At 31.6% G+C, this 27,075-nt stretch overlaps 4 protein-coding genes across 4 annotated transcripts; 2 read left to right on the top strand and 2 right to left on the bottom strand.

The window, feature by feature from the left end:
- Positions 1–2,210: 2,210 nt before the first annotated feature.
- Positions 2,211–6,603, top strand: LOC132726899 (uncharacterized). The gene is made up of 5 exons (XM_060712310.1): positions 2,211–2,379; positions 2,717–2,863; positions 3,389–3,589; positions 4,158–4,607; positions 6,458–6,603. Exons 1-5 carry the CDS (start codon positions 2,211–2,213, stop codon positions 6,601–6,603), a joined length of 1,113 nt encoding a protein of 370 aa, XP_060568293.1.
- Positions 6,604–12,344: 5,741 nt separating this feature from the next.
- On the top strand, positions 12,345–16,886 carry LOC132726890 (uncharacterized). The gene is made up of 5 exons (XM_060712300.1): positions 12,345–12,491; positions 13,130–13,330; positions 15,070–15,579; positions 15,770–15,913; positions 16,548–16,886. The coding sequence occupies exons 1-5, from the start codon at positions 12,347–12,349 to the stop codon at positions 16,715–16,717; spliced, it is 1,170 nt and encodes a 389-aa protein (XP_060568283.1). The 5' UTR covers positions 12,345–12,346; the 3' UTR covers positions 16,718–16,886.
- A 3,977-nt stretch (positions 16,887–20,863) lies between these two features.
- LOC132726911 (uncharacterized) lies at positions 20,864–23,211 on the bottom strand. Its single transcript, XM_060712322.1, has 2 exons — positions 23,029–23,211; positions 20,864–21,583 (listed from the first exon to the last, which is right to left on the bottom strand). The coding sequence occupies exons 1-2, from the start codon at positions 23,105–23,107 to the stop codon at positions 21,141–21,143; spliced, it is 522 nt and encodes a 173-aa protein (XP_060568305.1). The 5' UTR covers positions 23,108–23,211; the 3' UTR covers positions 20,864–21,140.
- Positions 23,212–23,418: 207 nt separating this feature from the next.
- LOC132726898 (uncharacterized) lies at positions 23,419–25,483 on the bottom strand. Its single transcript, XM_060712309.1, has 3 exons — positions 25,462–25,483; positions 24,556–24,771; positions 23,419–24,296 (listed from the first exon to the last, which is right to left on the bottom strand). The coding sequence occupies exons 1-3, from the start codon at positions 25,481–25,483 to the stop codon at positions 23,419–23,421; spliced, it is 1,116 nt and encodes a 371-aa protein (XP_060568292.1).
- Positions 25,484–27,075: the final 1,592 nt, after the last annotated feature.

Below are 27,075 nucleotides of genomic sequence, written 5' to 3'. Positions count from 1 at the left end.
TCTTCTAAAATGTAAGTTTTTAATTTTATCTTTCTTCCTTCTTATGAAATGAAATACTTTCTTTTAAAAAAGCAAAATGAAAAATGAATTTATACAAGGTCTTCTTTTATTTCAATGGTTGATTATACGCTTCGTCTTAACATGTGTTTCTCTTCAACATCTCTATTTATAACTGTGTTGGTCATCATTATTAAGTAGGATCAACCTACGAGGGGTTATCCAAAAATTCGTGGACTTTTTAAATATCTCTTAAACTTGTCAACTTGTATTGTAATGAAATTTCATCATCATACATCATAAAATACTATCAACACATTTTGAGAACAGTTTAATGTGTCAATAAATAGTGATTTTATATTGCTTTTAAATACGCACATACACGGCACCCGGCGCACGGTCGAAAAGCGCAGTAAGTCATCGTATATTTCTTGCTAAAAAAATAATAATTTAACGTAGAAAACCCGCTGAACATCGCATGTTTCTTCTATGATGTTATTTAAGTAATTTTTTTGAAATAATGGACGTCATTTCCGTTTATTTTTGTTGATATCGCTAGAAATGCCAGACGCCTTTATTGTTTACACCGGGAAAATGACGGACACGCGGTAATTAGAAAATCGCGCGATCATAAAACGATCATAAATTTTTGTTGTAATTTGGGAATGACACCTACAAAAACATTTGATAAAAATCAGCAGACAAACAGAGAAAAGAGAATTTCACGATCATTAATGTTAAAGTGGCATACGAAATTTAGTGATGGACATTACTTTGAGAAGCAGTAACATTCATTGACTGCGTAATGTTGAAGCACAAGTTGTACGTTAATATTATGATGTTGACGTCAATAACTTTTTGGAGTAAGCCGCTGTCGCCGACATGTGTTTATGTAAAATTAAATATTGTTGTAATGTAAGAAGCTACTCACATGAAATTTTCTGTGTTTATTTGTTGCTCATTCTTCTAAGCAGTGTAAGAATTTCATATTAATATCTCAAATATATTTAACGCAACAAAGAAAGTCCACGAAGGGCAATACAAAAGTGTAATAAGGCGTAGCTAAAGCGCGGAAACACGATCCGAAAGGCGCTTAATAGATTCGACATTGCTACATCTAAATGATAATTTTTTATCACATACCTGTGCCGAGATTGTGACTCTGTAAAACTGTATTGCACGGCCGTGCATATATATTTTGACGTGATGTCATTAGCGTTATACAAACATAGTGTAAAGACGCGCTAAATTTTAGCGCTATAAGTAGGCGCGTCAATGTAAAAATGACTCTTTTTTTCGGTCCTTATTTTTGGTATGTAATAAATAGAATATTAAATTCGTGTAGGTTCATTACAGTAACTGAATTTATTGAACTCGTCGAATAAAAAATCTAATGTTCGCCAGAGCCTCGCATCAACTCGTTCAATAAATTCAGTATTAAACTTACCCTCATTCAATATCCTCTATTTATTACATTAAGTTTTAAGCTTCAACAATCGAGTCCGTATTAATACAAAAAAAGGTTACACGAAGTGATAAAGCTGGCCGAGAGCCAATCATAAGGCGGCAGGGGCAAAAAGATATTATTCTTTTGCAAGTTTCATTGTAACAGCATGTTGTTGCTCATTTTGTATTCATTATAGCATCGATTGGACGAAAAAGGGTTGTTATAACGGGATTTTTGTGGGGGGATGGTGACGTGAAGTTAGACGTCCACGCCTTTTGCCATTGATTGGTCACGCCAAATTAAAAGCAAAAAAAATGTGCAAAGTCGCACAATTTCGTATCACTTTTTGTGCTTTTCCGCATTTTTCACTTTGTTTTCGAGCTTTATTGTCGTGTGAAATAACGATAGCTCTTAAGAATATCACATTTTATGTCTTTACGTCAAAAGAATGATAAACGATCTGTTATTTCATACTTTTCAATTTTATTTATGTTTGTTTAGAATCCCTCTATTATATCTTCATAAACTAGTATTTCAATAGCTTATTTAAACAAAACAAAATTACAAAGACATATTACTTATTCTATTTCTAATTAATTCATCCATCCATTCAAGAGGTGATACATTAATGTGTATCACATTTTAACGTCTGTCTCATGCTATAATTTTTCGTACAAAACTGATATAAGATTATTAATTAAATATAGGTGCAGACACAAATAGGGGAACATGGCAATGGCAGTTATGTGTTGACACATGCTACCTTATGAGTCCAGCACAGATAACTTACAAAGACCTGCCCTCTCACTGTCTCTCGAGACATGCAAGTAAACCAGTGGACTTTGGATCAAAGCAAAAGGAACAAATTCAGGAGTTGTTGTCTGCTTGCTTATTTGAGCAATTAGAACAGTCACCATATTGGATAAGCCAGTATGGTAAGCGAAATATTGATATTTTTCTGTATTTTTGATACGTTGATGTGAACAATATTTTGAAATCAACCTGCCGCGGTTTCGAACCGTTTGCTATTCAGAGGAGAAAATGTGTAAGCGGCCGGAAACCTCAGTATATTTTAACATATAAAGTACTAGGAAATGGCATGTCAAGAATAACGTCGACAGTTGCAAAATTTGCAAATTGGTTGTGGGCTTAAATATGTACATTATTATTATTTTCGTTATTATTATTAATACAATCACAATAATTATTAATATTATTATTTCTTTAATTATATTTAACGTATTGTTTACCAATTATTTCTACACATTACAGGTAGCGGTGTCTGTAGGACGATTACATTTTCCAAACATAATGTAAGCATAGAAGAAAATGTGTCATGCACTTCTGTAATGCACCCCATCTGTGAGACGAACAAATCGTTGTGTCATCTGCCTGCAAACAATACCTTGAAATTTGATGGTACATTTATTTTCTTTAATAAATATGATTTTATTTCAATAAATGTAGGTGTTACATTGAATACTGTTTGATATTATTTGATCATAAAGAAATACGGTTTTAAAATACTATTTAACATGCTATCTTATCATATTGGCAAAATGAATGGAACACAATGTTTAATTTCTTTTTTTTTCTTCCTTTTTTACTTTCCTTTAATGTAATTAATGATTATTAAATTATTATACATGTATTTTGTTTGGCAATATTGACCGGAAACATTGAAATATTGAATAACCTTTTGCCGGAAATTATCGGATTGCGAAGTAAATCTTCCATTTTTCAATGTATGGTATAATGGTATACATGGTTTAAATATATCTTTTTTTCTTTCTTCATTATATTTTGCGAAAATTGAAAACTTTATTATTGTGCATGCAAATCACCCATTGTGTAACTTGAATTATGAAACATTAATGACAATTAATCAGATTCAGGTCAATATTGATGACAATATTTATTTGTTTGTATATATTATATTCACAGAATGGATAGATATAGGAAAAAACGATACATCGTATTTGGTATCTGAGAATAGATACACGTATTGTGAAGCCAAACAATTATGTGAAACAACGTGGTATGGTACTATGGTAACACCCAATGATAATTTATATATGCCAATATTAGCATCGAAATTAGGATTGACTGGAATGATGACTCTCGAAATCTGGCTGAAAAATTCTGGTAATGCTTTAAATTGGGGATTGGAATGAATACAAAATCATTACTTGAATATTTGGTTTGCTAAATTCTAATATATTTGAATATTCGAATTCTATTTAAGTCACTTACGGTATCGTCATCCAAAATTTGATAAGTGAATACTGGTACTGTTTTATTCAACTTAGTTATTTTGAGAAACTGTCCAATTTGTGCTATGTTTGAATATTGATTCAGATTAGTTATATACTAGTATTATTTAAAAATTAAATATATCATGAGGACTAGGACTCGTAAAATGGTTAAGATCTCGGCCTAGGTATCCTACTTTGTTGATGTCCATGTTACCTCACATACAACTTGTAGTGATAAGTATATAATCGATATGAAAAATATAAATATTGTAAGGCCGAGATCAAAATGGAGCTAAAACAAAAATGTTTCAACGCAGATGTACATGAATATCGTACATTTAAAGCCCTATTTACTAAATCTACCACATTTCAGGCCCATAATTCCTTAGATAGATTGATATTATAACTATGATCTGCTTCTTCATGACTTTTTATATCTTTATTCATTTTTTACCTAGGCATTACATGCCCACAAAACAATGGATCAGGAAATACCACAGTGTTTACAGGACCGTATGTTCAAGTCGAACAAGCGAGAAAAGCAAATGCACGTATCAAAATGCTGTGTGAAAGAAAAACGTCAACAATACTAACGACATCGCCATCTACAGCGAAATGGCATTCAACATGGTCACATTTACCACAACAAATATCATCATTACGACCTACAACGCAACGTCAACATCCCTTGTCATTTACAACATATGGCAGTTCACCATTGGAATCTACACCACAACGACAAACACTGTCTGATTCTACTACAGCAAGTCAAAAATCACAATGGCATTCAACACAGCAACAACAAGCTAAACCACAATGGCAATCACATTCATCATCGCAATTTGGACCTCAATGGCAGCCAGAACCGGAAGCAATAACAGCAATGCTTGCTCTCTCGAAAATGTCGGGTAAGCCCTTTTTGCCACTTTTTCAGATTTGAATGTTAAAGTGATATTATGGTCATATTTTCGTTGTCAAATTCAGCTGAATTGACTTTATATTTCAACAGATTGACTGTTAAAATGGTGTTTGTGACCAACAGTTGATATTGGAAAACGTTCAGGATAAAATTATGAATCTGCCTAAAATATAAAAAGACTGTCCCACTCTTTTTATAAACTGACGTTTTGGGTAAATTCTAATAGATATTTACTTAAAATTTATTTGGATCTGTGCATTATTTATTGTTTATTGGAAGTAAATTATTAAATTAAAAGGAGCAAAATGTAACTTATTTTGATATTCACCTGTTCACTCACTATATACCCTTGGATGGGCATAATGTCACTTAAAGAATACAAATACATGGCTTTTTCTAGTTTATTTCATTTTTTATAATTTTTATAGCAATATCTATTATCTTACTACATATTTACTCAAGATAAAGCTGAACCTAAGTGGCTAAAAGTTGGCAAGAAGAAGTATTTCGTCAATTACAACCTCAGTTTTGAACAAGCAAGACAACTCCATCAATTACTTCAGAATAATGTCCAACCCCGTATCAAAAGCAGATCCTTTCTGGATTGGAGGTAAGAAATGTATACTATTAAATTAAGTGTGAATGTTTCCTTATAAAATTGCAAATACTTTACCAATTATGTTATGCCATTTTATTAGATTATTTACATTCTGCGGTTTATAATTTTGTATAAATGATACCCTTGTAATAGATTATAATTTAAAGTTTTGATTTCATGGACAGACACAATTTAGCAAAATGTTACACTTGTAATATTGGTTAAGAAAGGTTCTCATAATAACTTTATTTTAGTACTCTCCCTTGCCATTTCCAAATCACTATGTTCTTCGCCGTCATCTTCTTTATATTATGTGATATTAATCAACGGTGGAAGTTACAATTATAAGTTATATGATTATTACTTTGTAATTTGATATAGTAGCAAATATTATGTAATTGAATAAGCTTCATACTGTCATTTTCTCAGTAGTTATATCAGTTATTTCTAAAATAAATCTGTGAAATATAATTTATATATCGTACTGTATATAAAACACTTTACATCACTCACATTATATCACTTACTGTATGATATCACTCACTGACTAGCACTCACTGTATGCCTCTTTCTCACTAACACTCAATGTGTGTCACTCGCTGACTAACTCTCACTGCTTGTCAGTGTTTCGTCGAAATAAATCAATACATTAACGCAATTTAAATTTTATTTACTTCGTAATCGGAAAGCCATAGACATTTGCCAAAATACTGGTGTCGAATAACAATAGAACGAAGTACGTAAAATAATATTCAGGTAATTTTGATAAGGTAACCAGCGTTGCTTCGTTGAATCATTTACGAATTCGGCGTTACCTCTTTAAACCGTTCATAGTTATATTGTATCTGCTTATTTAAGTGTAATATCACCAGAGTAGTTTAGCAAAAGTCTCCGATACACTGAATATCAAAAACCATAGTGTAATAGGTACGTTACTGTTTTGATAATATCAGTAATTATATAAAGTCGCCACCAATAGATTTGTCATCGTTCTCACAAAACAACTTTCATGGAAATATTTCAGATGAGGTTTAACACATAATATCTCAACATTTGTATGCGCTTTTCATTTCTTTAAATTTGATTTTCAATAAAAAAAACAAATATTGGTTCATTTTTTTCGTGGTACTCCTTTTGGCCACAAAACTGCACAATTTTGCGTTACGTTTGCACAATTCCTGCGTTATTTGCACATTCGTGACTTACTGGATATACACGGTGATTTTGTATCAATTTTTCAGCTTATATGGTAACAGACAATGAACTGGATGAGACAGATGTCCACCTCATACCGTACAAGAATGAGCCAGTCCAATTCAAGTTGACAAAAGAGAACGTGCAATCTATGTGGAGGCACCTTCGTCAGCAAAGGAATCCCAGTCAGTAAATGACGTCAACAAAGGATAATAAACAACCGTTTGCATAGATAATTTTGAGCTTTGTTGTTTGGTGTGCTTTTTATTGCTTATTAATATGTTTCCGTGTCTTTTAAATAACCGTTTGGTTAATTCAACTTTATTTGTATAAGGTCAAATTCACGACAAGACCATGTCAAGATAATTTATATTTTCCTTTGGGTACGTTTCATTTTAAAACGTTTGGAAATGTAAACGTCAACCTAGTTGTTTCTATAAATTGACTAATAATTCCACAAGATTTTCATTATGTTGAGGTGGGCTTTTTCTGTATTTAAACTATACATTAAGTGAACTCCCTCTGTTTAATTTATTTTCGCTGTGTTTTTAAATTAGTAAAATATTTCGCTTGAAAGGAGCTTCTAGCTATGAACTATGATAAAGCTATAATAATGCTTATGTTTCACTAGATTTATTTATTGTTTTAGTCCATTTTCATTAAATATCTGAACATAGATGTGTATTACGTTTGTTTAATAAAAATTAAAGTATCATGTTTTTTATTTATAGTTTACGAGGGTGTCCCAAAATGTATTGGTTGTGATTTTAAAGCAGCATGCCTCCAGATGAGCCAACATATTTCAATAAAATCAAACTTGAAAAAATTATAACTGAGATTTTAAGAAAAGTAAACGGATTCAAGATTCACCGAATAATTAAAATGCTGTGTGCGATTAACGACTTACTTTTGCAGTATTTATTAACGTACTTTTACTAACGCAGGATTCTGACCTTTTTTGCTAATTTACATGAATTTAAATGCCATTTGCAATGTGTAAATTACTTTCTTTGTTCATTTCCAAATATTTTACTTTTAAATACATTTTTGGAAATTTTCATAAAAATCAGCATGAATCTTGAGGCATTCTGCTTTAATTTTAATTTATAAAAACACGGTTCAATAAAAGTGATGTAGTAGACCTCTCTCAATGTACAATAAAAGGTTCAGACTTTTTTGCTGCCGCAATTTGAATTGTGACTATAATTTTTAAAGGAGCCTATTTTAATTCTTTTTATTTACATTTAAAAAAGATTTAATGGAAATGCTTTGATTAACTTATACGGAAAATATAATTAAATTTACATAATGAAATTATCACAGTTTAGATATGTTTGAAGCTGTAAATTGAATGTATAACACAAGAAGTGAAGTGAAATTTTCAGACTTATTTTGTCAGTTCGTGGACTTTACATACTTCGCAAAGCTTGTACGAACAAAAAGCTTAACTTCATTTGAAATATTAACTGAACAAAAGTTGCAATTAAACACCTAAGGTTTTTGTGGAATAACACAAGTATAATTGATGGTAAATAGTATGGACATAAAAGGAAATTCACAAATCACAATTCGATTTTCCATTACCTGACACACAGAATTTTTATTTTATCTCCGCCATCCCTACAACTAAAAGTGGCAAGTCTTGTATGTCTTCCAGATTTCAGTATACAATTTTAACATTCCATTGCAGATAGGGGGAATATAAAATCTGCAGAGTTGTTGGCAAATTCATGCACAATTTCATGAAAATTTAAAAATATGTAATTGTGAAGTGAACAAATAGAATTATTTGCACATATTAAACAACACTAACAATCCACGTACATTATCCAAAAGAAGTCAAAGTATGCAAAAATAGCCCCTACTGCGCAGTAGAAATATGGCAGTAAATACTGCAGAAAACTGTAGTAAGTAGTTGCACATAACACGGAGATTAATAGATGAAAATTAATTCTGTTTAATTTTCTTAACATCTTAGTACATTTTCTCAAGGTTGATTTTCCTGAAATCTGTTATCTCAACTGCAGGCATGCCGCTTTAAATGCAAGAACAATTTTTGGCGAACTTACCAGTAAATTCGACCACGTCCATATTCTTCTGTACCATGAATTTAAGTGACTAATGTTCAACATTTATAAATACACATCCTTTGTAAATACAATTATAGGCATCTTCAATTTTCCCAATTCTTTCTCAAAGCCATTCAATGGGAACATATTTGGCTTAAAACATCTGCTAACTTCTTTATTGTAAAATCATGAGAAGAAATAAGATAACGGGAGATTTTTTGTTTTGTTTTGAACGTTCCAAAGATAAGTATATCAAACAACCATTCTATCTTATTCAGAAATTTGCCTATAGCACATGTTTATAGTTCTTTCTTCCTGAACATAATAATTATTAACAAATCTCAATTAACCACTTTAAGCATTTTAAATATGAAACCGTTTTAAATGTTGTGTAATAACCAACACCAATGTTTACAAATATATATTGATAAATGGTGTTTAATTTGAGTACATAATAACAATTTATCATGAATATATTTGTTTTGTTTCTTTAGTGGATTTTAAGCCAGACTTCGCTAAATTAAACGCAATGCATATTCGCTTAAACTATAAAGTCAATGTATTGTTAAACCGTTTGACCGGTTACAGGCCGCACACATGAAATTCTTATTGTCAAGAACAAGATGATCCGAGTTTTGCTCTACTTGTAATGCTTTTCGTGAATGATATCACGAATAATATTAATATTGATCTAGGCAATATATTTATTTATTACGAAGTAAAGTTTTTCCTACTCTTCCTTATAAACTGATGACGAAGCACATTAAGTGACTTTATCAGAAACTTTACAATGCTGAAAAAATGTTTAATGTGTGAGATACGTGTATAAAAATGTGTACCTAGAAAACCAAAGCAGAAGCCGCCGTACTTATTAACAAAGACGGAGATGTAAAATTCTTAAAATTATTTGGGATGACTCTCTGCGGAAATGGCAATTTATCTAGAACGCAAAAGGGCATTGAAAATCATGAATTATTGGATATACTAATTTATTCTATAAAAATAAAAGGCTTTTGAAAAATTAAAAAGCATTTCTGAGGCATATTGGGCCTTAAACTAACATTTGTTACCCCAAGGAAGAAACAAATAATTTTACAATATTAGTGTTTTTGTCTTAAATACATTCACGAAACGATTAACCCATAATGAAAATGAAGCTGGCAACGAGCGTTCCAAAATAAACAAATAAAAAGATAAATATAATACTAATTTAAGTGAACACCTAATAGATTCTCTAACGTAATTGCAAATTGTAAAATATTGACTTTCAAAAAAATAACGGAAATTGTGGCGTAATAAGGGAGAGCAATGTAAACGACATTTTTTGTCAAATTATAACAGCACATTGCAAAATACCTTTAATCAAATCATATACACGATTGTCCGTTGATATTGTTAAGCTGATGCCATAATGTCATGTGATTTTATTATAAAAGACCAACCATGTCGTTTGTTTGCGTTTTTTCGTTCTTTTTTTCTCCCATCCCAACCCGCCACCTGCTGAGAATTAATTATTCCTGTCCCAAAAATAAAATAAAACTGTTCACCTTATTTTGCAAAAATATCAAATTTATTATAAGTTTAAATACTGAAAGGAAGTGCAACATATTTGACACGATCCTATCGTCAATATAAAACAAATGCCTTTTCGACATTAACATAATTAAACTAAGAACTATTGCCGCGAATTTGATTATGAAACTTCCTTACAGAGGTATACGTTACATGGTGATATTGAAATACTTAGACATATCAATAACGGTTTCTTAGACATTTAGTTAAAATAATTGATCACGTGATTTGTTTCGATCTCGTTTCTATCATATAAAAGAATTACATTTCTTCTCTCCTGCAGAGTCTAAAAGTATCTCATTGTATTGAATCAAAAATTAAAAATAGGATTTTGGATAAAAATTTAGGATCATCTTATATTTGTATTATATACTTTACATAAACATATACTTTATTAAAACTAGGAAAATATTAAATCATTTTTATTTATTCCACTTTCTGTAGTATTACATGTAATTAAAATTCATAAAAATGTAAATTATTATTTTTATTTATTTTTTTCCGCGTTCTGTTGTATTACATGCAATAATAATTCATACGATCCTTAATCATTAATTTTTATTTGCTACAAGTACATTTAAGGGATATATATGCCAATAGTATCGTTGTATACTTGTCGAATTTATATTAAAATTTTCAAGCAAATAATTGTATGGCACACTGCAAAGACAAGGATACACACACCATTAGGATGATTGCAACAGTACTTGGAGTCATAATTGTTGCAGGCCTCATCAGGACATGTGGTAATTTCATTTTTAAAGATTTTATTTGTTATTAATTAAAGCTTTGTATCATTTCTATTTAAGTCTTTGTCGACTATCATTTAAAGGGAAAATGTATTGTAAAATGTTTTAACATAAAGCATGATGGAGTCATGACCTGCCTTTTAACATAACTGCAATGGTATGGGTGGATTAGAAAGTTCTGATAGATCGTGATTTTGATGAATATAATATACACACTTCACTTTTTACTTGTTTAATTTCAAGATCTTGGCAATATTCTTTGTATGATATAGTAGTATTATAAAATTATATTTATATAATAGATGTAATTAATATATTTCTATTTTTCGCTAGACCTGCAAAGATAAATACAAAATGTACCATCGGAGAAAATGTTTATAACGAATATTTAAAAAAGAAAAAATTCACAATTTCTTATTTAGATGTTGCATTCTGTTTACGCTGTTGCTAGGGATGTGAACGGTAGCTTTCATTTACCACTACTGTGAACAAGCTCAATCAAACTACGCCAGCATTATTTTCAACATTGCAGTTTTAGACTATGTAACTCTATTTCTATTTCAAAACGGAGGAGGGAACTGCATTTAGCGAGTAATCAACGATTTGACATTATATACGTTTGACGTTTAATTGACGTCAGTATGACTTGTAAATAACCATTTTCCATATTGCATAAAATTTTATGTTGTTTTGTTGTTTTTCTTGGTATTTTTATTCCAAGTATGCATACTGAAAATTGTTCGTGTTTCAGAATGTGGGCAAAATTCGGGCTGGCATGCATGCAGGGACAAGTGTTACCATTTTGATAAAGTCACAATGCCATATGACAGCCTAATAGGGCATTGTAGGAATTTGTCTGGAAGTGCACCAGTAGATTTAGGTTCCATGACGTCACAAGGCATTGCACAGTTGTTTAATCTATGTCACGTTTCCAAGATAGATCATACACCATACTGGATAAATATGGAATGTGAGCAATATCTTTCACATTTAATAACTTAATGTCATTGTACTAATGAAACTACATATTGATATAAACAGGGCCAAAGGCTACATCGTACTGTATTTGACTAATGTATACATAATCTCGAAAATGCACGTAATAAGAAAGAGCACATTCAGTTAATCGATTTATACAAGCAAGGCGTATTATGCCTTATTTCAATAGAAAATAGGTGTATATGTGGAACAAAAACAGCTTATGCTCGCAATAAACTAAGATCACCATTGTTAATGTTACATCAGTAATATTATTATTATTGTTATCATCATTATTATCATCATCATCATCATCATCATCATCATCATCATCATAATAATAATAATAATCATCTTTGTAGTTTTTTTTTCTAGAACTCACTATCACTAATACATTTCAAACTGTGTCATTATCAGAAGAACAGCAATAATATATTTCTACGTGCACGTCCAAATTACCTGGCTTCTGAAATTGATTAAAATGATATTAGACGGAATTTATATTTATCATGTTAATTCAAATTTAAATAAAATGACTACATATTCCATATACATTACAGATCCGTCTATGCCTATGTGCCGGACAATTATATTCGATGGAAGTAATGTGGCCATTAACCAAAATGAACAATGCTCGTCATTTATGAATCCTATCTGCGAAAAAGAAAAATCATTCTGCAAGACATCGAACAGTAGTCACACATTAAATCATGGTTAGCACTTTACTTCACAAAATAATATCTTCTTGATATATTAATATTCTGTTTCCGTTTGAAATCGATGGAATCTTCTTTATACAACTCTAATTTGAGAAAAGATTACAAAAAAACTATTCTAATGTACTGAAATATGTTTTTATTAACATTCCTGCTGGTTTATCGGCTTGTTTGTGTGATGTTTTAATTTAAAAGAAACTTCATTTGGTTGTTGGGTGTAGTTTTTTTACAAAAATATAGTAATTATATACATGTATAATAAACTACTTGTTTGAATTTCTGTGATTTGTATATCATTAAAGAAGATTAAGATTAGATTGAGAACTAAGTAAATTTGTTCATATACGAGTTAGTCGTATACTGCATTTCCTTATTAATAAAATAAAATGCATGAAGTTTTGGCTGATGTTTATTTACAGGCTAAGCAAAAATAAGTGGTAGATTCGTTAGGTCAGATCTATCCGCTGTGTAACAATATAACAAGCCATTCATCAGCTAATGATAATTATATGATTTAATAAAATTACTCGGTTCATGCAAACAGTTCATTGTTAATCAATAAGTAATGAATTTTTCTTAAATTCTTAAATTTTGATTTTTTAGTTTTGTATTTCTCTTGGGTTACTTTTTTTCAGATTGGGTTAGAGTTGGTGGACAAGGGCTATATTACAAGTTATCTCGCACTGAATACACCTATTGTCATGCAAAATATCAATGCCAAAACAAAATGCGTGGTCAGTTATTTGCTGGCGGAAACTACACTTATATGGGACTTTTGGGCAAAGAGCTTGGAATAACAGGACGCATGAAAGTCGAATTTTGGTTAAACAGTCCAGGTATTTCCTTTTCATTCAATCATTTTTTTAATATTCAAAAGGTTTTGACCCCTCCCATAAAAAGCTGACTGTAATGTTATCTAAACTTCAATGTAAAAAAGAGACATTTGCAAAGTATGATATTATATTTTATACTGAGAACTAAAACATTAATAATAGAAAAAAAAACGAAAAAAAAACTTATTAATAAGTAAATTAATAATTTTCTGAAATTTTTATACTTTCCCTCTGTTGCGTGTGTTTTTTATTTTTAAAAACTTCTTTTTTAAACAAAAAATGAATTTTCTTTTACCGAGAAAAAAATTTTCATTTTAATCCTTTAAAGATTAAATGTTGAAAAAAAATTTCAAAATTAAATTAAAAGGGATGGCATTTATAAAAAAAAAAATGGGGAATGGGTTTTTTTTGGGGTTTTTTAACCCTAAAAAATGGTTAAAATTGGGTTGGTAAGAATTTCGCTTAAAAATTTAACGTTTTTTTAGTAAATGTTAAATTTCCAATTTAATGTTGAGTCAACAGTTTCAAAATATGTTCAATTTTAATTGAATTTTTTTTTTCTAAAAGTGTTTACAGGGTTTTATTTTATGTTCTACTAAAAACATGCAAAAAAAAATGTTCAGTTTTTTCTGGAAAAATACTTATAGGGGGCCCGCAAGACTTAAAACCGGAACTTTCCATGTAAAATTTTTTTACAAGAAAATTTTTTTGTTAAAAAAGCTATTTGTAGTTTTTTAAATTTTCTGTGGATTAAAGAGAATTTAATATTTTTACTCAAACAATTTTCCTTAAAAGTTTTTTTTTCTGTTTTTGAGGGTTCTGAAAAAATTCTTATTATTGTTTAAAACAATTGACGATAGTAATATCAATTTGTATAGAATTATAAAAACAAAGTAAAAAAGAAATTCAAAATGATGTTAAATTATCGAAACCTTTTCATTTCTTTAATAAAATGAGGGACATGTTTTGAGAAACATTTAAAGTATTTACACCAAAAAGTAACTTTTCTGTCCCGAGAGGGTAGAATTCTCTAGTATTTCTAAAATGATCTATCTTTTGATGGTATAGTTTTGGCAATGAAATAAAAAAAAATGTTCAGTGTCTTCTATTAATTTAAAAGCACCACATTCAAAAGCTTGGTTTTGTTTGAACAATATGATTGTTATACAAGTCGGAATTAAAACTCCTGCAATTATTTCTAAGGCGTCTGTGGTGTACTGTTGGTGAACGCTCACTGTTTATAAAAAAGACGGAAGATTTAAACATTTCTTTCAGTTTTCTTTTAAACTTTGCTCAAGTGTCTGGTCCTCTTAAATTTATTGATAATTCATTCCAAAGCTGAATTGATATTAGGGATAACTGATTTTGAATGGATTTTATTTTGGTTCTCCATGCCATACTAACAAAGTTGATGTTATTTCTTAAACTATTATGATTTTCAATTGCGTTTTCTACCGAAGGGGTGGCACTAAATATTTCTCTTTAAATACTAAAACTAGTTTTTTGTTCTTTTTCTTTCTGCCTAAGATACCCATCCTTTTGCTATTAATAAGTTTTGAATGAGGTATATGTACGACCGACCAGAAAAATACAAACGAAAAAGAAGAGTTATTCTATGTTGTTGTATTTTTTTGGGGGGTGGGGTGGGATTTTTTTCGAAATAAGTTGTACATGTCTTAAAATATTTTTCTTGGTGAATTGAAACGCAGTTTATTCTCAAATTTGTTCCTTAATTTTTTTAGGTGTGTCGTGTCCGTCGGGTAAGGAGGAGGGTAGTGTTATGCAATACAGTGGACCTTATGTGCATATAGCAGCCAATAAAAGTGCACAGTTTCAGTTTATGATGTTCTGCATGAGTGATAAACCGGGCACGACAACTCAAACACAGTCAAGTATACAACAAACATATACGTCACCAAGAAGCACTACGCAGCAAACATATACGTCACCAAGTAGCACTACACAACAAACATATACGTCACCAAGAAGCACTGCGCAGCAAACATATACGTCATCAAGTAGCACTACACAGCAAACATATACGTCATCAAGTAGCACTACACAGCAAACATATACGTTATCAAGTAGCACTACAAAGCCGACATATACGTCATCAAGTAGCACTACAAAACAGACATATACCTCATCAAGTAGCACTACAAAGCCAACATATACCTCATCAAGTAGCACTACAAAGCCTTTAATAAATTTTAAAGCAAAAGTAAACACTCTTGCTCTATCTAAAACTTCGGGTAAGCTCTGCACTTTTTATTTCTTCAGTTCAAATCTTTTCTTTTTTTATAAAATGTAATGAAATATTTGAAAAACACATGCTTGCTTTTTTATTTATTCCGAAATCTTCTTGTTGTTAACAAAATATTAATTTCTTATCATTGGACATCATAATTCTGTTATAATTAAATTACCTTTTCTACATAATAGGAGAACCAGCCTGGCTTAAAGTTGGCAAGAAGAAATACTTCATCAATTACAATTGCAGCGTGTACAAGCAAACCAGCAGTTTCGTTAATTACTTTAGGATATTTTCTAATCCCGTTTCTAAAGCCAATTCTTTCTGGATAGGCGGTAAGAAACCTGGTTTTAATTTAAATGATGGCAGATGTTTTGCCCGCTCTTCTTTTTGTTGTTCAGATAACTGCGTATGATTTCGTAAAATTTGCTACCCTCACTTAGCAGCTGTAGCGAGTATTGAAAAGGCAATACCATTTTTACGGAGTCGTTAAAGCGGCACGGGTATGGAAATAAAGTGAATACATTACCCGAAAGAATATGAACGTTACCGATAAGAAAGTGCACATTTGCATGTTATTTATTATCATAAGCTTCTGCGATTAAAACACAAATTTATTCACCATAGCTATATATTTCTCTGCTCTTTTTGTGATAAGATACTTAAACCTAAACATAGAAAATATTGTAAAAAATGAATAGACATCTGTATGTGTATATGCAAATATTTGATATGACAGAAATAGAATCCTTTTCAAATTCCGGAAATTTATCTGTGGTGCATGGTTAAATTTATTACGTATGCAATTTTCTAAATGTGTATGTCTGCTATGGTTGGGTTGATAGGATGGGGAAGATAGGAATAACACATAATTTAATATTGCGATTATTTTCTTATCATTTTCTAAGCGAGATTTTATTTTCATTCACATAAAACAAATTTTCTTTCATATATGTTTTTATCTTTCAGCAAACATTATAACAGACAATGAACTGGATGAGACAGATGTCCACCTCAAACCGTACAAGTATGAACCAGTTCAATTCAAGATGACAAAAGAGCACGTGCAATCTATGTGGAAGCACCTTAGACAACAAAGAAAGTCCAGTCCTGTAAGAGATGGCAACGCAGGAGGATAATTATTCAAATATAACTTCAAATAAAACTTTGATATCGACATTTGTTGATCTAAACATTGTTTATCAATTTTCTTATAATATTGCATTTTATAAAGTTTTTTCTAATAAGGACTTGCTATACCATGTGATAGTTTAGATATCAGTCCATCCATACGTTTATGCTCCTAGTTGAACATTACATATTAAGGAAGACTCTGGCCAGATGAAGTCATTTTTTAAAACGCCTTTAGTGAGTTTTTCTCTGTGTGTGGCTTTTTCTTTGTGGGTGGGTTTGTAATTGTTGTTTTGCTTTTTTAAGTTACTTCTTGAAATAAAGATTTTATCATCGCTAATATCGTTGTTATGATTACTGATTTAAAATGAACCACATGGATTACTTGAACAAAACATGTCAGAATAAATGCACATTTTTTCTGATTTCAATTTCTTTGTTTCATTACTAATGTGTAAAATTTCAGATCGTTCGCTCAATAAGGTTTTCAAGAATATTCGTTTCTGATAAAGATAAAAATGATTTGAAAATGACACACATTTCACTCGACAAGACTAAGAATCGTTTTAGATATTGATTTCGGTGATAGTCTGAATACATATTTACATATTTTTCTTATTTTCAATTTTAAGTGCCTAAGTTGTTCTATGTAAGATTTTCAAAATTTAGTGTATTTAGGCTTCTGGGCCTCAGATGAACTGTTTTTAACGTGTTACAAGTTTCATCATTTTGAATATTATCAATATAAGTATTGATTTATTTATATTTTTTAGAGTCTGCAATTAATATGGAATTATCAAACGATAATATTACAAAATCCTGCACCCTATATAATGGTGGACAAAGTATCATAATACTTTCTATGTATCATTCTGTCTTTATAATACCTTTTATTTCTCGAAAATCAAAGGCATTCCGATTTTAAAAATGTAAAATAGCAAATACTGGTACTTAATTAAATAGTACATTATATATTAAACGTTCCCAATTAATACAATAATTGGTTGATTATTTGTTTCCTGATATCATATTTTGTTTTTATGAAGATGTGGAAACACACCACCCGTAAAATGTTAACCATGACTTACCTTTGGCTATGGAATTCCTTATTCTTTGAAGAATCATCATGTGGTTTAATTGATGTTGGTAATAATGTTTTCTTTTGTTGTTTTTTCTTGAACTTTTTCCAGAACGTTTACTACGAATTAACTAAACGCCACACATTTTATGTTTTAATCATTACAACCCTAAATATCTTTAATTGTGGAACCACCTTGTACCTGGACAACAAAACATTTAAGGCAAAATTCAAAATATGTAGAAACTGAAGAGCGATCAGAGCAAATCATGGCCAGACAACACGACTAGTTGATCTCGGTTTGCACGGCTTCCATTGGTAGAATCTCCTGCTACCTGAAGGCTGAATTTTGGTCTGGACATTACAGTCCTTATAACCTTAAACCTTTCAGGCATCAAAAATATATATAACCTTGTAATGAGTTGCTTATTAATAGTGTTGGTGTGAGTTAAAGCTGGGACATACGATAACATTTTAAAAATATAAAAATTGTTTGGCATAAATGAATCAAAAACAAAAAGAATTCATATATAAGCATTTATAATGAGCTTTTCTCTTTCCAATCGTTTTCAACAGTGTTGAATTATATAATCACGCTGAAAAGAACGCATTAGTACTCAACAAATGACAATAGAGTGTGGAAATTTACGGCATAAGCCACTGATGCCTGAGATGAAAGAGATAATAGTGCCATTCGAACAATTTTGATTCTCATTTAGCGGAAAAAATTAATGTGAATGATCCATACTTACTTGAGTACAACCCATAACACGGTCGTTGTATAAGTTATCTCAATGTCAAGGAACTAAACAGGAGAAATATATCAATCAAAGTAATATAAGTAAAACTGTACTTTCGCGCCTGCTGATCTTGGTGAATTCTAGTGATAAAGCTCTTTCTAAATAAAAGGGTTACGCAATATTTTTATGTGTTTCATGAGTTTATTTCAGATTACATCCGGGCAGTATGCCCATGCGAACAAATAAGCATTTAATTTAGCCAAATGGTCAATATCAATACTTTATAAATCATTAAGTAACACAGTATTTTTTAGCAATACAAAAAAGTTAACAAGGAATTCTATCACTTAGTGATACAAAAAGTCAACATTTGTATAATAATACTGATATTATTCGTAAGGACAGATGCCAGTCTATCAATAAGTGTATGAACACACAAACACAAATATATATATATATATGTGTGTGTGTGTGTGTGTATATATGAGCTGCGCCATGACAAAACCAACATAATGCGTTTGCGATCAGCACGGATCCAGATCAGCCTGCGCAGTCTGATCAGGATTCATGCTGTTCGCTATCAGTTTCTCTACGTGGTATAGGATTTGTAAGCGAACAGCATGGATCCTGATCAGGCTGGTCGCAAACGCATTATGTTGGTTTTGTCGCTTACAAACCATATAACAAGTAGAGAAACTGATACCGGATGCGCAGGCTGATCTGGATCTCTGCTGATCGCAAACGCATTATGTTGGTTTTGTCGCTTACAAACCCTATAACAAGTAGAGAAACTGATACCGGATGCGAAGGCTGAACTGGATCTCTGCTGATCGGAAATGCATTATGTTGGTTTTGTCAAGGCGAGGCTTGTAAAACATTCACATCTAGCAGCATTGGGGTCAAAGTTTTGATTAATTGTAAAGAGTGTATAAAATGTGTTTCGTACATCGAATGCATTAAAATATCCATTTATATAAATATTAGGATGATATACATATGGAATCAAATGATGTGTACAAAGAAATGAATCAATTTTCCTTATCTGCTATGATTTTTAATAATGATTGCATGGTAGGTAGCTTACAGTTTCGTCGTTCTATGCGTTCTTTAAGGGTTCTGTTTTTCTCTTTTTTAGAGCATCTTAGATGCTTAATATCTGAAAGAAGTGGTGCTTAATGCGACATTTTTTGTCATATAACAACTTTGTCTTTCATACAAATACTGAAAAACTATAACTGTGTTATGTGCCGAAGAACAACAGATCAAAGTATGGTTCGTTTAACTGGCAAATACGTAAGTGAATCTATGGCAACTTGTTGGAAACTATGATAGGATATCAAAAGTAACTGAGATATAAAGTCAACCTGAGGCATAATGTGCCTTAACGACTGGTGATGACGAGATTGCTATTCTAGAGCCTATGTTTAAAAAGTCTACATTACTTTGGCAATGACAATGATTATGTTTTACCAATCATGGAAATATTTTTTATAATGCATCTCTGTTAGAGTTCTACTTCTTCTTCATCAAATATGTGTGTTTTCGTAGAAAACAAATAACAAGAAATACATGTAAATGAAGAATTAAAACACCCACCTATCATACGCCGGCGCACGCTGAATGTCAATTTAATGCAACGTCATAATAAAGTCAACGTTTTTCAAAACACTCGCCGTTGCACTCGTTTTATCATTGATGACAATATGAATTTTCCTATGACACAAACTAAGACATATTCCAATGCCAGTGACAAAATGGTAAATATGGGCAGTGGGTGTCCGAAATGATGAAACCTGACTATAATATTTACACTATCCATGCAATGAATGGAGAACATATTTCCATCACAATAAAAAGAGTTATTCGACAGTGACAAGTACGAAGGGTTAGTTAGTAAAAAAAGTGGTAGCAGTAACACCAAATAATGCGAGTTGAGAGGCAATATCTTCTTGGTGACGAGGTTGTTATTTTATAACCAACTTCATGATTGAGGATCTGTATTCGTCGCAATGTGGCATTGCTTTTAAGATCAGTGCATGTTAATGGAGAGGATATTTATTGTTCGTATTTTTGATTGCAGTTTTGTGCGTCGAACGTTTAATGTGGGAAAAGAAACTAAGAAAATGGAAAAACAAAATTGTCAAAACTATTCTGTGAATTCTCCCATAAGGAAGCTCCCATAAGTTTTGGTCCAACTCTTCTGTATGTAAATTGTAGTATGATGTTAGATTGTGTAAATTTTTTCATGTACAAAGTATACAATAAAATATTATGAAACTAAATATAAATATTTGTAATGAATTATTCCACATAATTATGAAATAACTTAATAAATTACAGAATTGAATTTCATTCAGATCAGAGCGATGAAAACAATAAGTATCAAATTAGTACAAGTAACTGAGAGAACAGCTGACATTCCAGTAATTGCGGAAGAATAAAATCGAACAAACAAGTACTCGCAACAAATGTGAACCCGCGAAGAATAGTCTGTTTCATAACAAAATTACTTTTATCTTGTCTTAAAAATATTGTGGTGATTTCGATGCAGACGGTCAATATGACCTTCATATTCTAATGCTACAATCTTTAAGAAATACTGTTTGCATATTTTCAGCATTGGCTTGAAGTTTGCGGGTTTTTGTTCAACATTTTTAAATTTTTATCTTTCGACGTACGAGATATTCTTTTACAACATTTACACAACCTGTAACACTGACAACCACTTAGCTTTGTCAAGTCACTCAGTACCATTAAACCCATAACAACACCAATAATTAGCAGGCCAATAACCCCAGTAGCTCTCACAGACCAACGGTGATCGTTATTTATGCTCATCCGATGTCGTCTACTAACGGCTGTGTTCGTTCTATCCAGGGTCATATCTTTTAACATTTGTTTAAAGACAGCGTTCTCTAGTATATCGGTGTCGTTGTTACCAAACACTGACCTACTGCATACGCTATATAACGCTCGTGAACAATTGCTTTGGGATAATGACCGTTTCAGGCTGTCGTATGTGAGGCATCCTTGGGCAGAAAGAGCATTGTCATGAGCTGAAATTATAACTATTCATTTTATCACAACTGATACATCACTTATATTTATTCTCTTGATACAGGTTATATCGTTCAGTAATATTATCCGTGTTTTCAAAATAAGCATAAAATGACTTGAAAATATACGTATTTGTTTCACTTTCTCGAAAATATAGCTTGAATTGTAATCATTAGTTTTTAAATTTCTTCATTTTGCTTACTTTACAGTAACATACGATACAAAATCACAGTAAATATCAACAAGATCAAGAAAGGGAAGCAGAATATGGAATTTTTTTCCAGATATCAAACATCAAACCAAACAATGTTATTTGGCAAAAACATATTGTATCCTGATAGAAACAGCAGTGCGCATTAACGTTTTGTTGTGTTTTTTGTTTTGTTTTTTGGTTTTTTTTTTGTTTCATGTTATTGTTCATGTTGCTGTTGTTGTTGTTGTTGTTTTTTTGTTGTTGCTTTTTGTTGCTCTATTTATGCTGTTATTGTTCTTTCTCTTTTTTTCAGAAAATTAAATATTCATTAGATCAAGATCAAGCCGGTCAGCAAAAGGATGGAAAAAATATACACATATGTCATGTACTTGCAAAGCACTGAAAAATATGTGTAATGTTTTCGATGTAATTATAGTTCTTTTAAAATATTAATGCAGATGTTGGTCAAACCACATTTAAAGACAAATCTGAATAAAGTTCATGTCTACTTATTTCTTTATGTAGATCTGATGACAACCGTATATGTTTCGCCTCCATAACTTATAATTCGGATTTCTCGATTAGCCATGCAATCAAATTGATTTTAACATAGACATTAGAAGAACTATCAAAATACAATTATCCGTGAACGTCAAACAACTTGTTGATTTTTGTTAATAAAATTATTTAAAGTAATTCTTAACAAATAAACTTGTAAAAATAGAGATAATTTAGGCAAAACTGTTTTTGCCAACTTGCCATGTTTGTTCTAGAAATCATAAAAATCACCTACTCAGCATTGGTTTTCCCGAGGTTAAAATTAGAAATTATGAAAGCTCGCCGATGATTGGCTGTGTACAATGTCACCAGAAATGATTTCGTATTTGGTCGCGGTCAGATCTAAATGCGGAACCTTATTTAGAGCTGATTTTAATAAGATTGATAAAAGAGCTAAACGAGAATAAGAAGATCTGTCATATTTTGCAGTTCGGATCGGACTATCCGTCTAGAGGGTACCCGCAACTTTGGCGGTAACGAGGGACAGATATTCCGATCATAGCCGCAAATCCCTTGCAGATATTTGTTTACATATTCTAGCATTTTTCTAAATGGTTTACGTCATTAAAACATTTTTTCATTGAAATTAATGTCATTGCTCCCGTTATTATTTTTTACAATAGCGTAAAAATTTACAACCTCATAACAAACTCCTTGCAACGGTTACTCCCCTTAATCAGTATTCTCACAAACCTTTGATCCAGTATTTCCCGTCGCGTAGATTAAGTCGAGACAGAATTTGAATGTAGCGAACAGGACTTAGTGACGTCATAAGAAATGCATTCTTTGTCCGTATGCAATACTCTCTGGCAAAAGTGTAATTGTACAATATATGGTTGACAAAATATTCACTTGTATTGATTCGAACCCAAGAATAATCTGAAAAAAAATGAGTAAATTCGATAAAGTAGAGTATCTATATATGAATATATATTGTTATCTAGCGCATTTATATCTGACAGGTTTTAAAGTCTTAAATGTGACCTATTTTAAACAGCCCGACAGAGTTTGTAAATGTAAATTCACGAGCAAAGATGAAAGATATAAAACGCATTTTTTAAACTTTATTATTATATTTATTATTTAAATCTTGTCCATGCCTGTTCCTGTTGTTGGCGGCACTGTCGTTGTTGTCCTTTTTGTCTTCCACGTGGCTTGCTGATAGTATGAAGTATGTTTTGCTGTCTGTGCCTCTGTTGTATGTTTTGCTGTTTGTGTCTCTGTTGTTTTTATTTCTGTGTGTTCCTTTGTTGGCGTTTTTGTTGTCTGTGTGTGCAATGACTGTCTTGTTATTGGTACGATCGCTACCGTTTTGGTTGCATGCGTTATATTTCGAGCTACTGACATAGACTTTGACTTATTCATTGTTTGCTTATGTTTTGAATTTCTAAATGTTGCCGCATTGCTTAACGTTTTTGCTGTTGGCGCGTTCTTTGACAATTTTGTTGTAGGCGGAAACATTGACTTTTTACTGGCTGCTACATGCTTTGACATTTTTGGTTTTGGAGTATTCGTTTGCTTCTTTGTTCTTATTGAAAACAATTGTGTTAAGTTTATTGTTGTTTGCAGATGCTTTTTCGTTCTTGTTATCGGTGCCTGTGTGGTCGGTTTTGTTGTATGTGTCCGTGTAGATTTTCTTGTTGATGGCGCACGCGTTAACGTTCTTGTTGTTGGTACATGTGTTACCTTTGTTGTTGCTTGCACCGTGTTTCGAGATGTTGTTGCCTGAACATGCGTTGTTGATGTGGTTTTTAAGCCTTTTGTTATTTGTGCGCGCGTAGGTTTCTTCGATGTTAGTGCGGGTGTTGATTTTTTGTCTGTTGGCAGTGCTTTGATAGGCCTTTTTCTTGTTCCGCATATAGGATATGCGATGGTATTGCATGATGTTAGACGGCGTTCTAATTTTTGCCTTTGCTTTTTTAATGTTGTACAATCGCTCTGTGCCTGCCCGTACCAGCATTCTAACGGAAAAAAGGATGACAGTATCAATTTTAGATCGACGTCTACACTTTTTGAATGTCTAGATAAGAATAACGTTCGATCATTTTATATCTAAAACCAATATAGATAACTAAAGGTTACTTACATAATAACAATTCAAAGAAATGGAATAAAATCGAAAAAATATAAACTTTTTCTATGCATGTAATGTTTTAAAAATTTAAAAATAAATACTTGGACTTTTCAACAGATCTTTAATCTTTGATCCTTAAATCTTACCTATCCAGTATTGCCTATTGTCTTTTAAATCAAAGCTACAACTTTTTGCTAAATCTACCGGCTGTTTGCCAAGGTCAGCTACATGAGTGTCGTCTGCTAAATGACCGCAAAATTGCAAAGAGTCATCCCAGTTATATTTCTTAGCACTAAAATAATAAAACACGCCGTTACATTCCTTCCAATATCCACCTGTCGAGGAGGAGCAACTGATCTGAACTGAAAAAAAAAAGAATAGATCATTAAATTCTTACTCTATGCAATGTACATTACAAACTTATCCTAAGTTATGGCCAATGGCAGCATGGGGATGTTCATTTTTACATGTATTTGAATTGTGGGTCTAAAAATATTGAGTATGGTCAGACATTTCGATAAGTTCTTATACATGCAGCTCACAGTGTAGTGCTCAAAAGATAAAAAGCATGTACGATAAATTACTCATTATATTTATGAGGACCATGATAATCTGAAAACACTACATTATAAACAGATGCCATCAAAAGTTTGTTTCATTTAACCTTTCACCTCATATAGATAGATGTGTTTTGACGGCTTTTTGCCCCCCCCCCCCCCCGCCCTCTTCCTTTTGAGGCCCTTTCTATGTAGGAGTAAAAATTTATTCATTTCTGAATAGGCTCCATTCATGTTCCATGATGACATGGTGGGAGAGATTATTTCCTAAGTTATTTCCAATGCATAAGGTATGCTAAAATATATATAAAACGTCGATATATACGTCGTACATATATCCAAGTAAACACTTTAGTGGGAAGTGACTGATTCGTTTTAATTGCCTTCGGTGCATCTTTACGTGTGTCTATTTTTCATAAAATTAATAAAATATATTCATAAAGTTTTCCTCAGGATAATAATAACAATAATAATAATGATAATAATATCACTTACCTGGTAAAAATGGCGAAACCATTAAACATAAAAAATGAATGAATGTGTGCATTTTTGAAAGAATCGAAAAGCATAATGTCGCCTTGTGTGCTACGAAAATCATTTCCAAGTTTGTTCGTTATACTTATTAAAAAAAGAAAGGGGACCGTAAAAAATGAAAGTGAATTCTTCAAAAAGGTTTCGGATAGTATGATATTGCCATGGGTGTTTGTCGAATCTGTAGTAACTGAACCGGGGATAAATATCACCATATCTCTAATAAGACAAATATATAAAAGTATAATCAACATAATGAATGTACAAATTATGCAATTTGTATGTTAATAAATAAGTAAACAGTGCTTCTGACAGCAAAAGAGCAATATATGTAATACTTGTACTCGGAGAGACAACGAAGCTTTCATGGGGCTAATTTTCATTTAGATTTTTGTTTCAATATCATGTATATATATAGCTAGCTAGGGTATTAAGAAATTTATTTCCTATATTTCGTGATGCGAGTTAAGGATGAGACGAGATGAATTTTAATTCCTGGGCGAATTTGCCACATGGTCTTGACGTCATACAATGTTAATACGTTTTTTAGTAGAAAGGAGAAATTATATTCGTAAAATTAGATTGGCTTTTTGTATTTTTTCTGAGAAGTATAGCACTAAAATTATATTAATTCGCACCTCTGACCTGTTGACCATATCGGTGTATTGGCATTTAATCCCTAAGTAACTTGAACTGCTCTCCAAAAATTGTGTTCGATATTTTCAGCTTAATATATTGCCTTGTGGCAACAATACTAATAAACAAAACTAATACCCTAGCAAAAATTATTAAATTAAAACTAAATAAATCTACTACATCTAGTTCCGCAATTATTATCTTTAAAGTCGATATGTACATGTCACTCGCTTTAGAATATTTAATTTCCGCGCTTTGCAATTTAATTCTTACAAAATAGCTACATGGAAAGACTTTTTAAATGCATAGAATGAGCACAACTTATTTAAAGCCAAGAATAACAAAATATGAGCCGCGTCACGACAGAACCAGCATAATGGGTTTGCGACCAGCATGGATCCAGACCAGCCTGCGCATCCGCGCAGTCTGATCAGGATCCATGTTGTTCGCTTATCTACTTTTTCTACTTGTTATAGGGTTTGTAAGCGAACAGCATTGATCCTGATCAGACTGCGCGGATGCGCAGGCTGGTCTGGATCCATGCTGGTCGCAAACCCATTATGTTGGTTTTGTCATGGCGCGGCTCATATAACAAAGACACTCCACTGTGGTTTAATGCCATGGAGGGATCAGAATTTATTTGTTTGAGATTTATACACCATTTGATGAAGTCTGGACCGATAACGTACACGTGTGCGTGTTTTTTGCTAATTTATTAGAATAACAATTTATATTATGAAAATAAATGACCTAAAACAAAAAAAATAGTTGAAACGTTTTACGGGAAAATAAGGCTACGAATCACTCGAAAAGTTAATTTTCACTTTAATTCCGAATAAATTTCTGCATTATATTTGGATAGTTTTCAATTTTAAGTGCCCTAATTGCTGCTATAACAGAATTTCAACTTTCATGTTTTATGGGCTTTTATCAGAGACATAG

The sequence above is a fragment of the Ruditapes philippinarum genome, unplaced genomic scaffold (genome assembly GCF_026571515.1).
Source record: "Ruditapes philippinarum isolate M1 unplaced genomic scaffold, ASM2657151v2 ctg1028_1_1_1_1, whole genome shotgun sequence".
NCBI classification, from domain to species: domain Eukaryota; kingdom Metazoa; phylum Mollusca; class Bivalvia; order Venerida; family Veneridae; genus Ruditapes; species Ruditapes philippinarum.
This window is presented reverse-complemented; position numbering and strand designations above follow the sequence as displayed.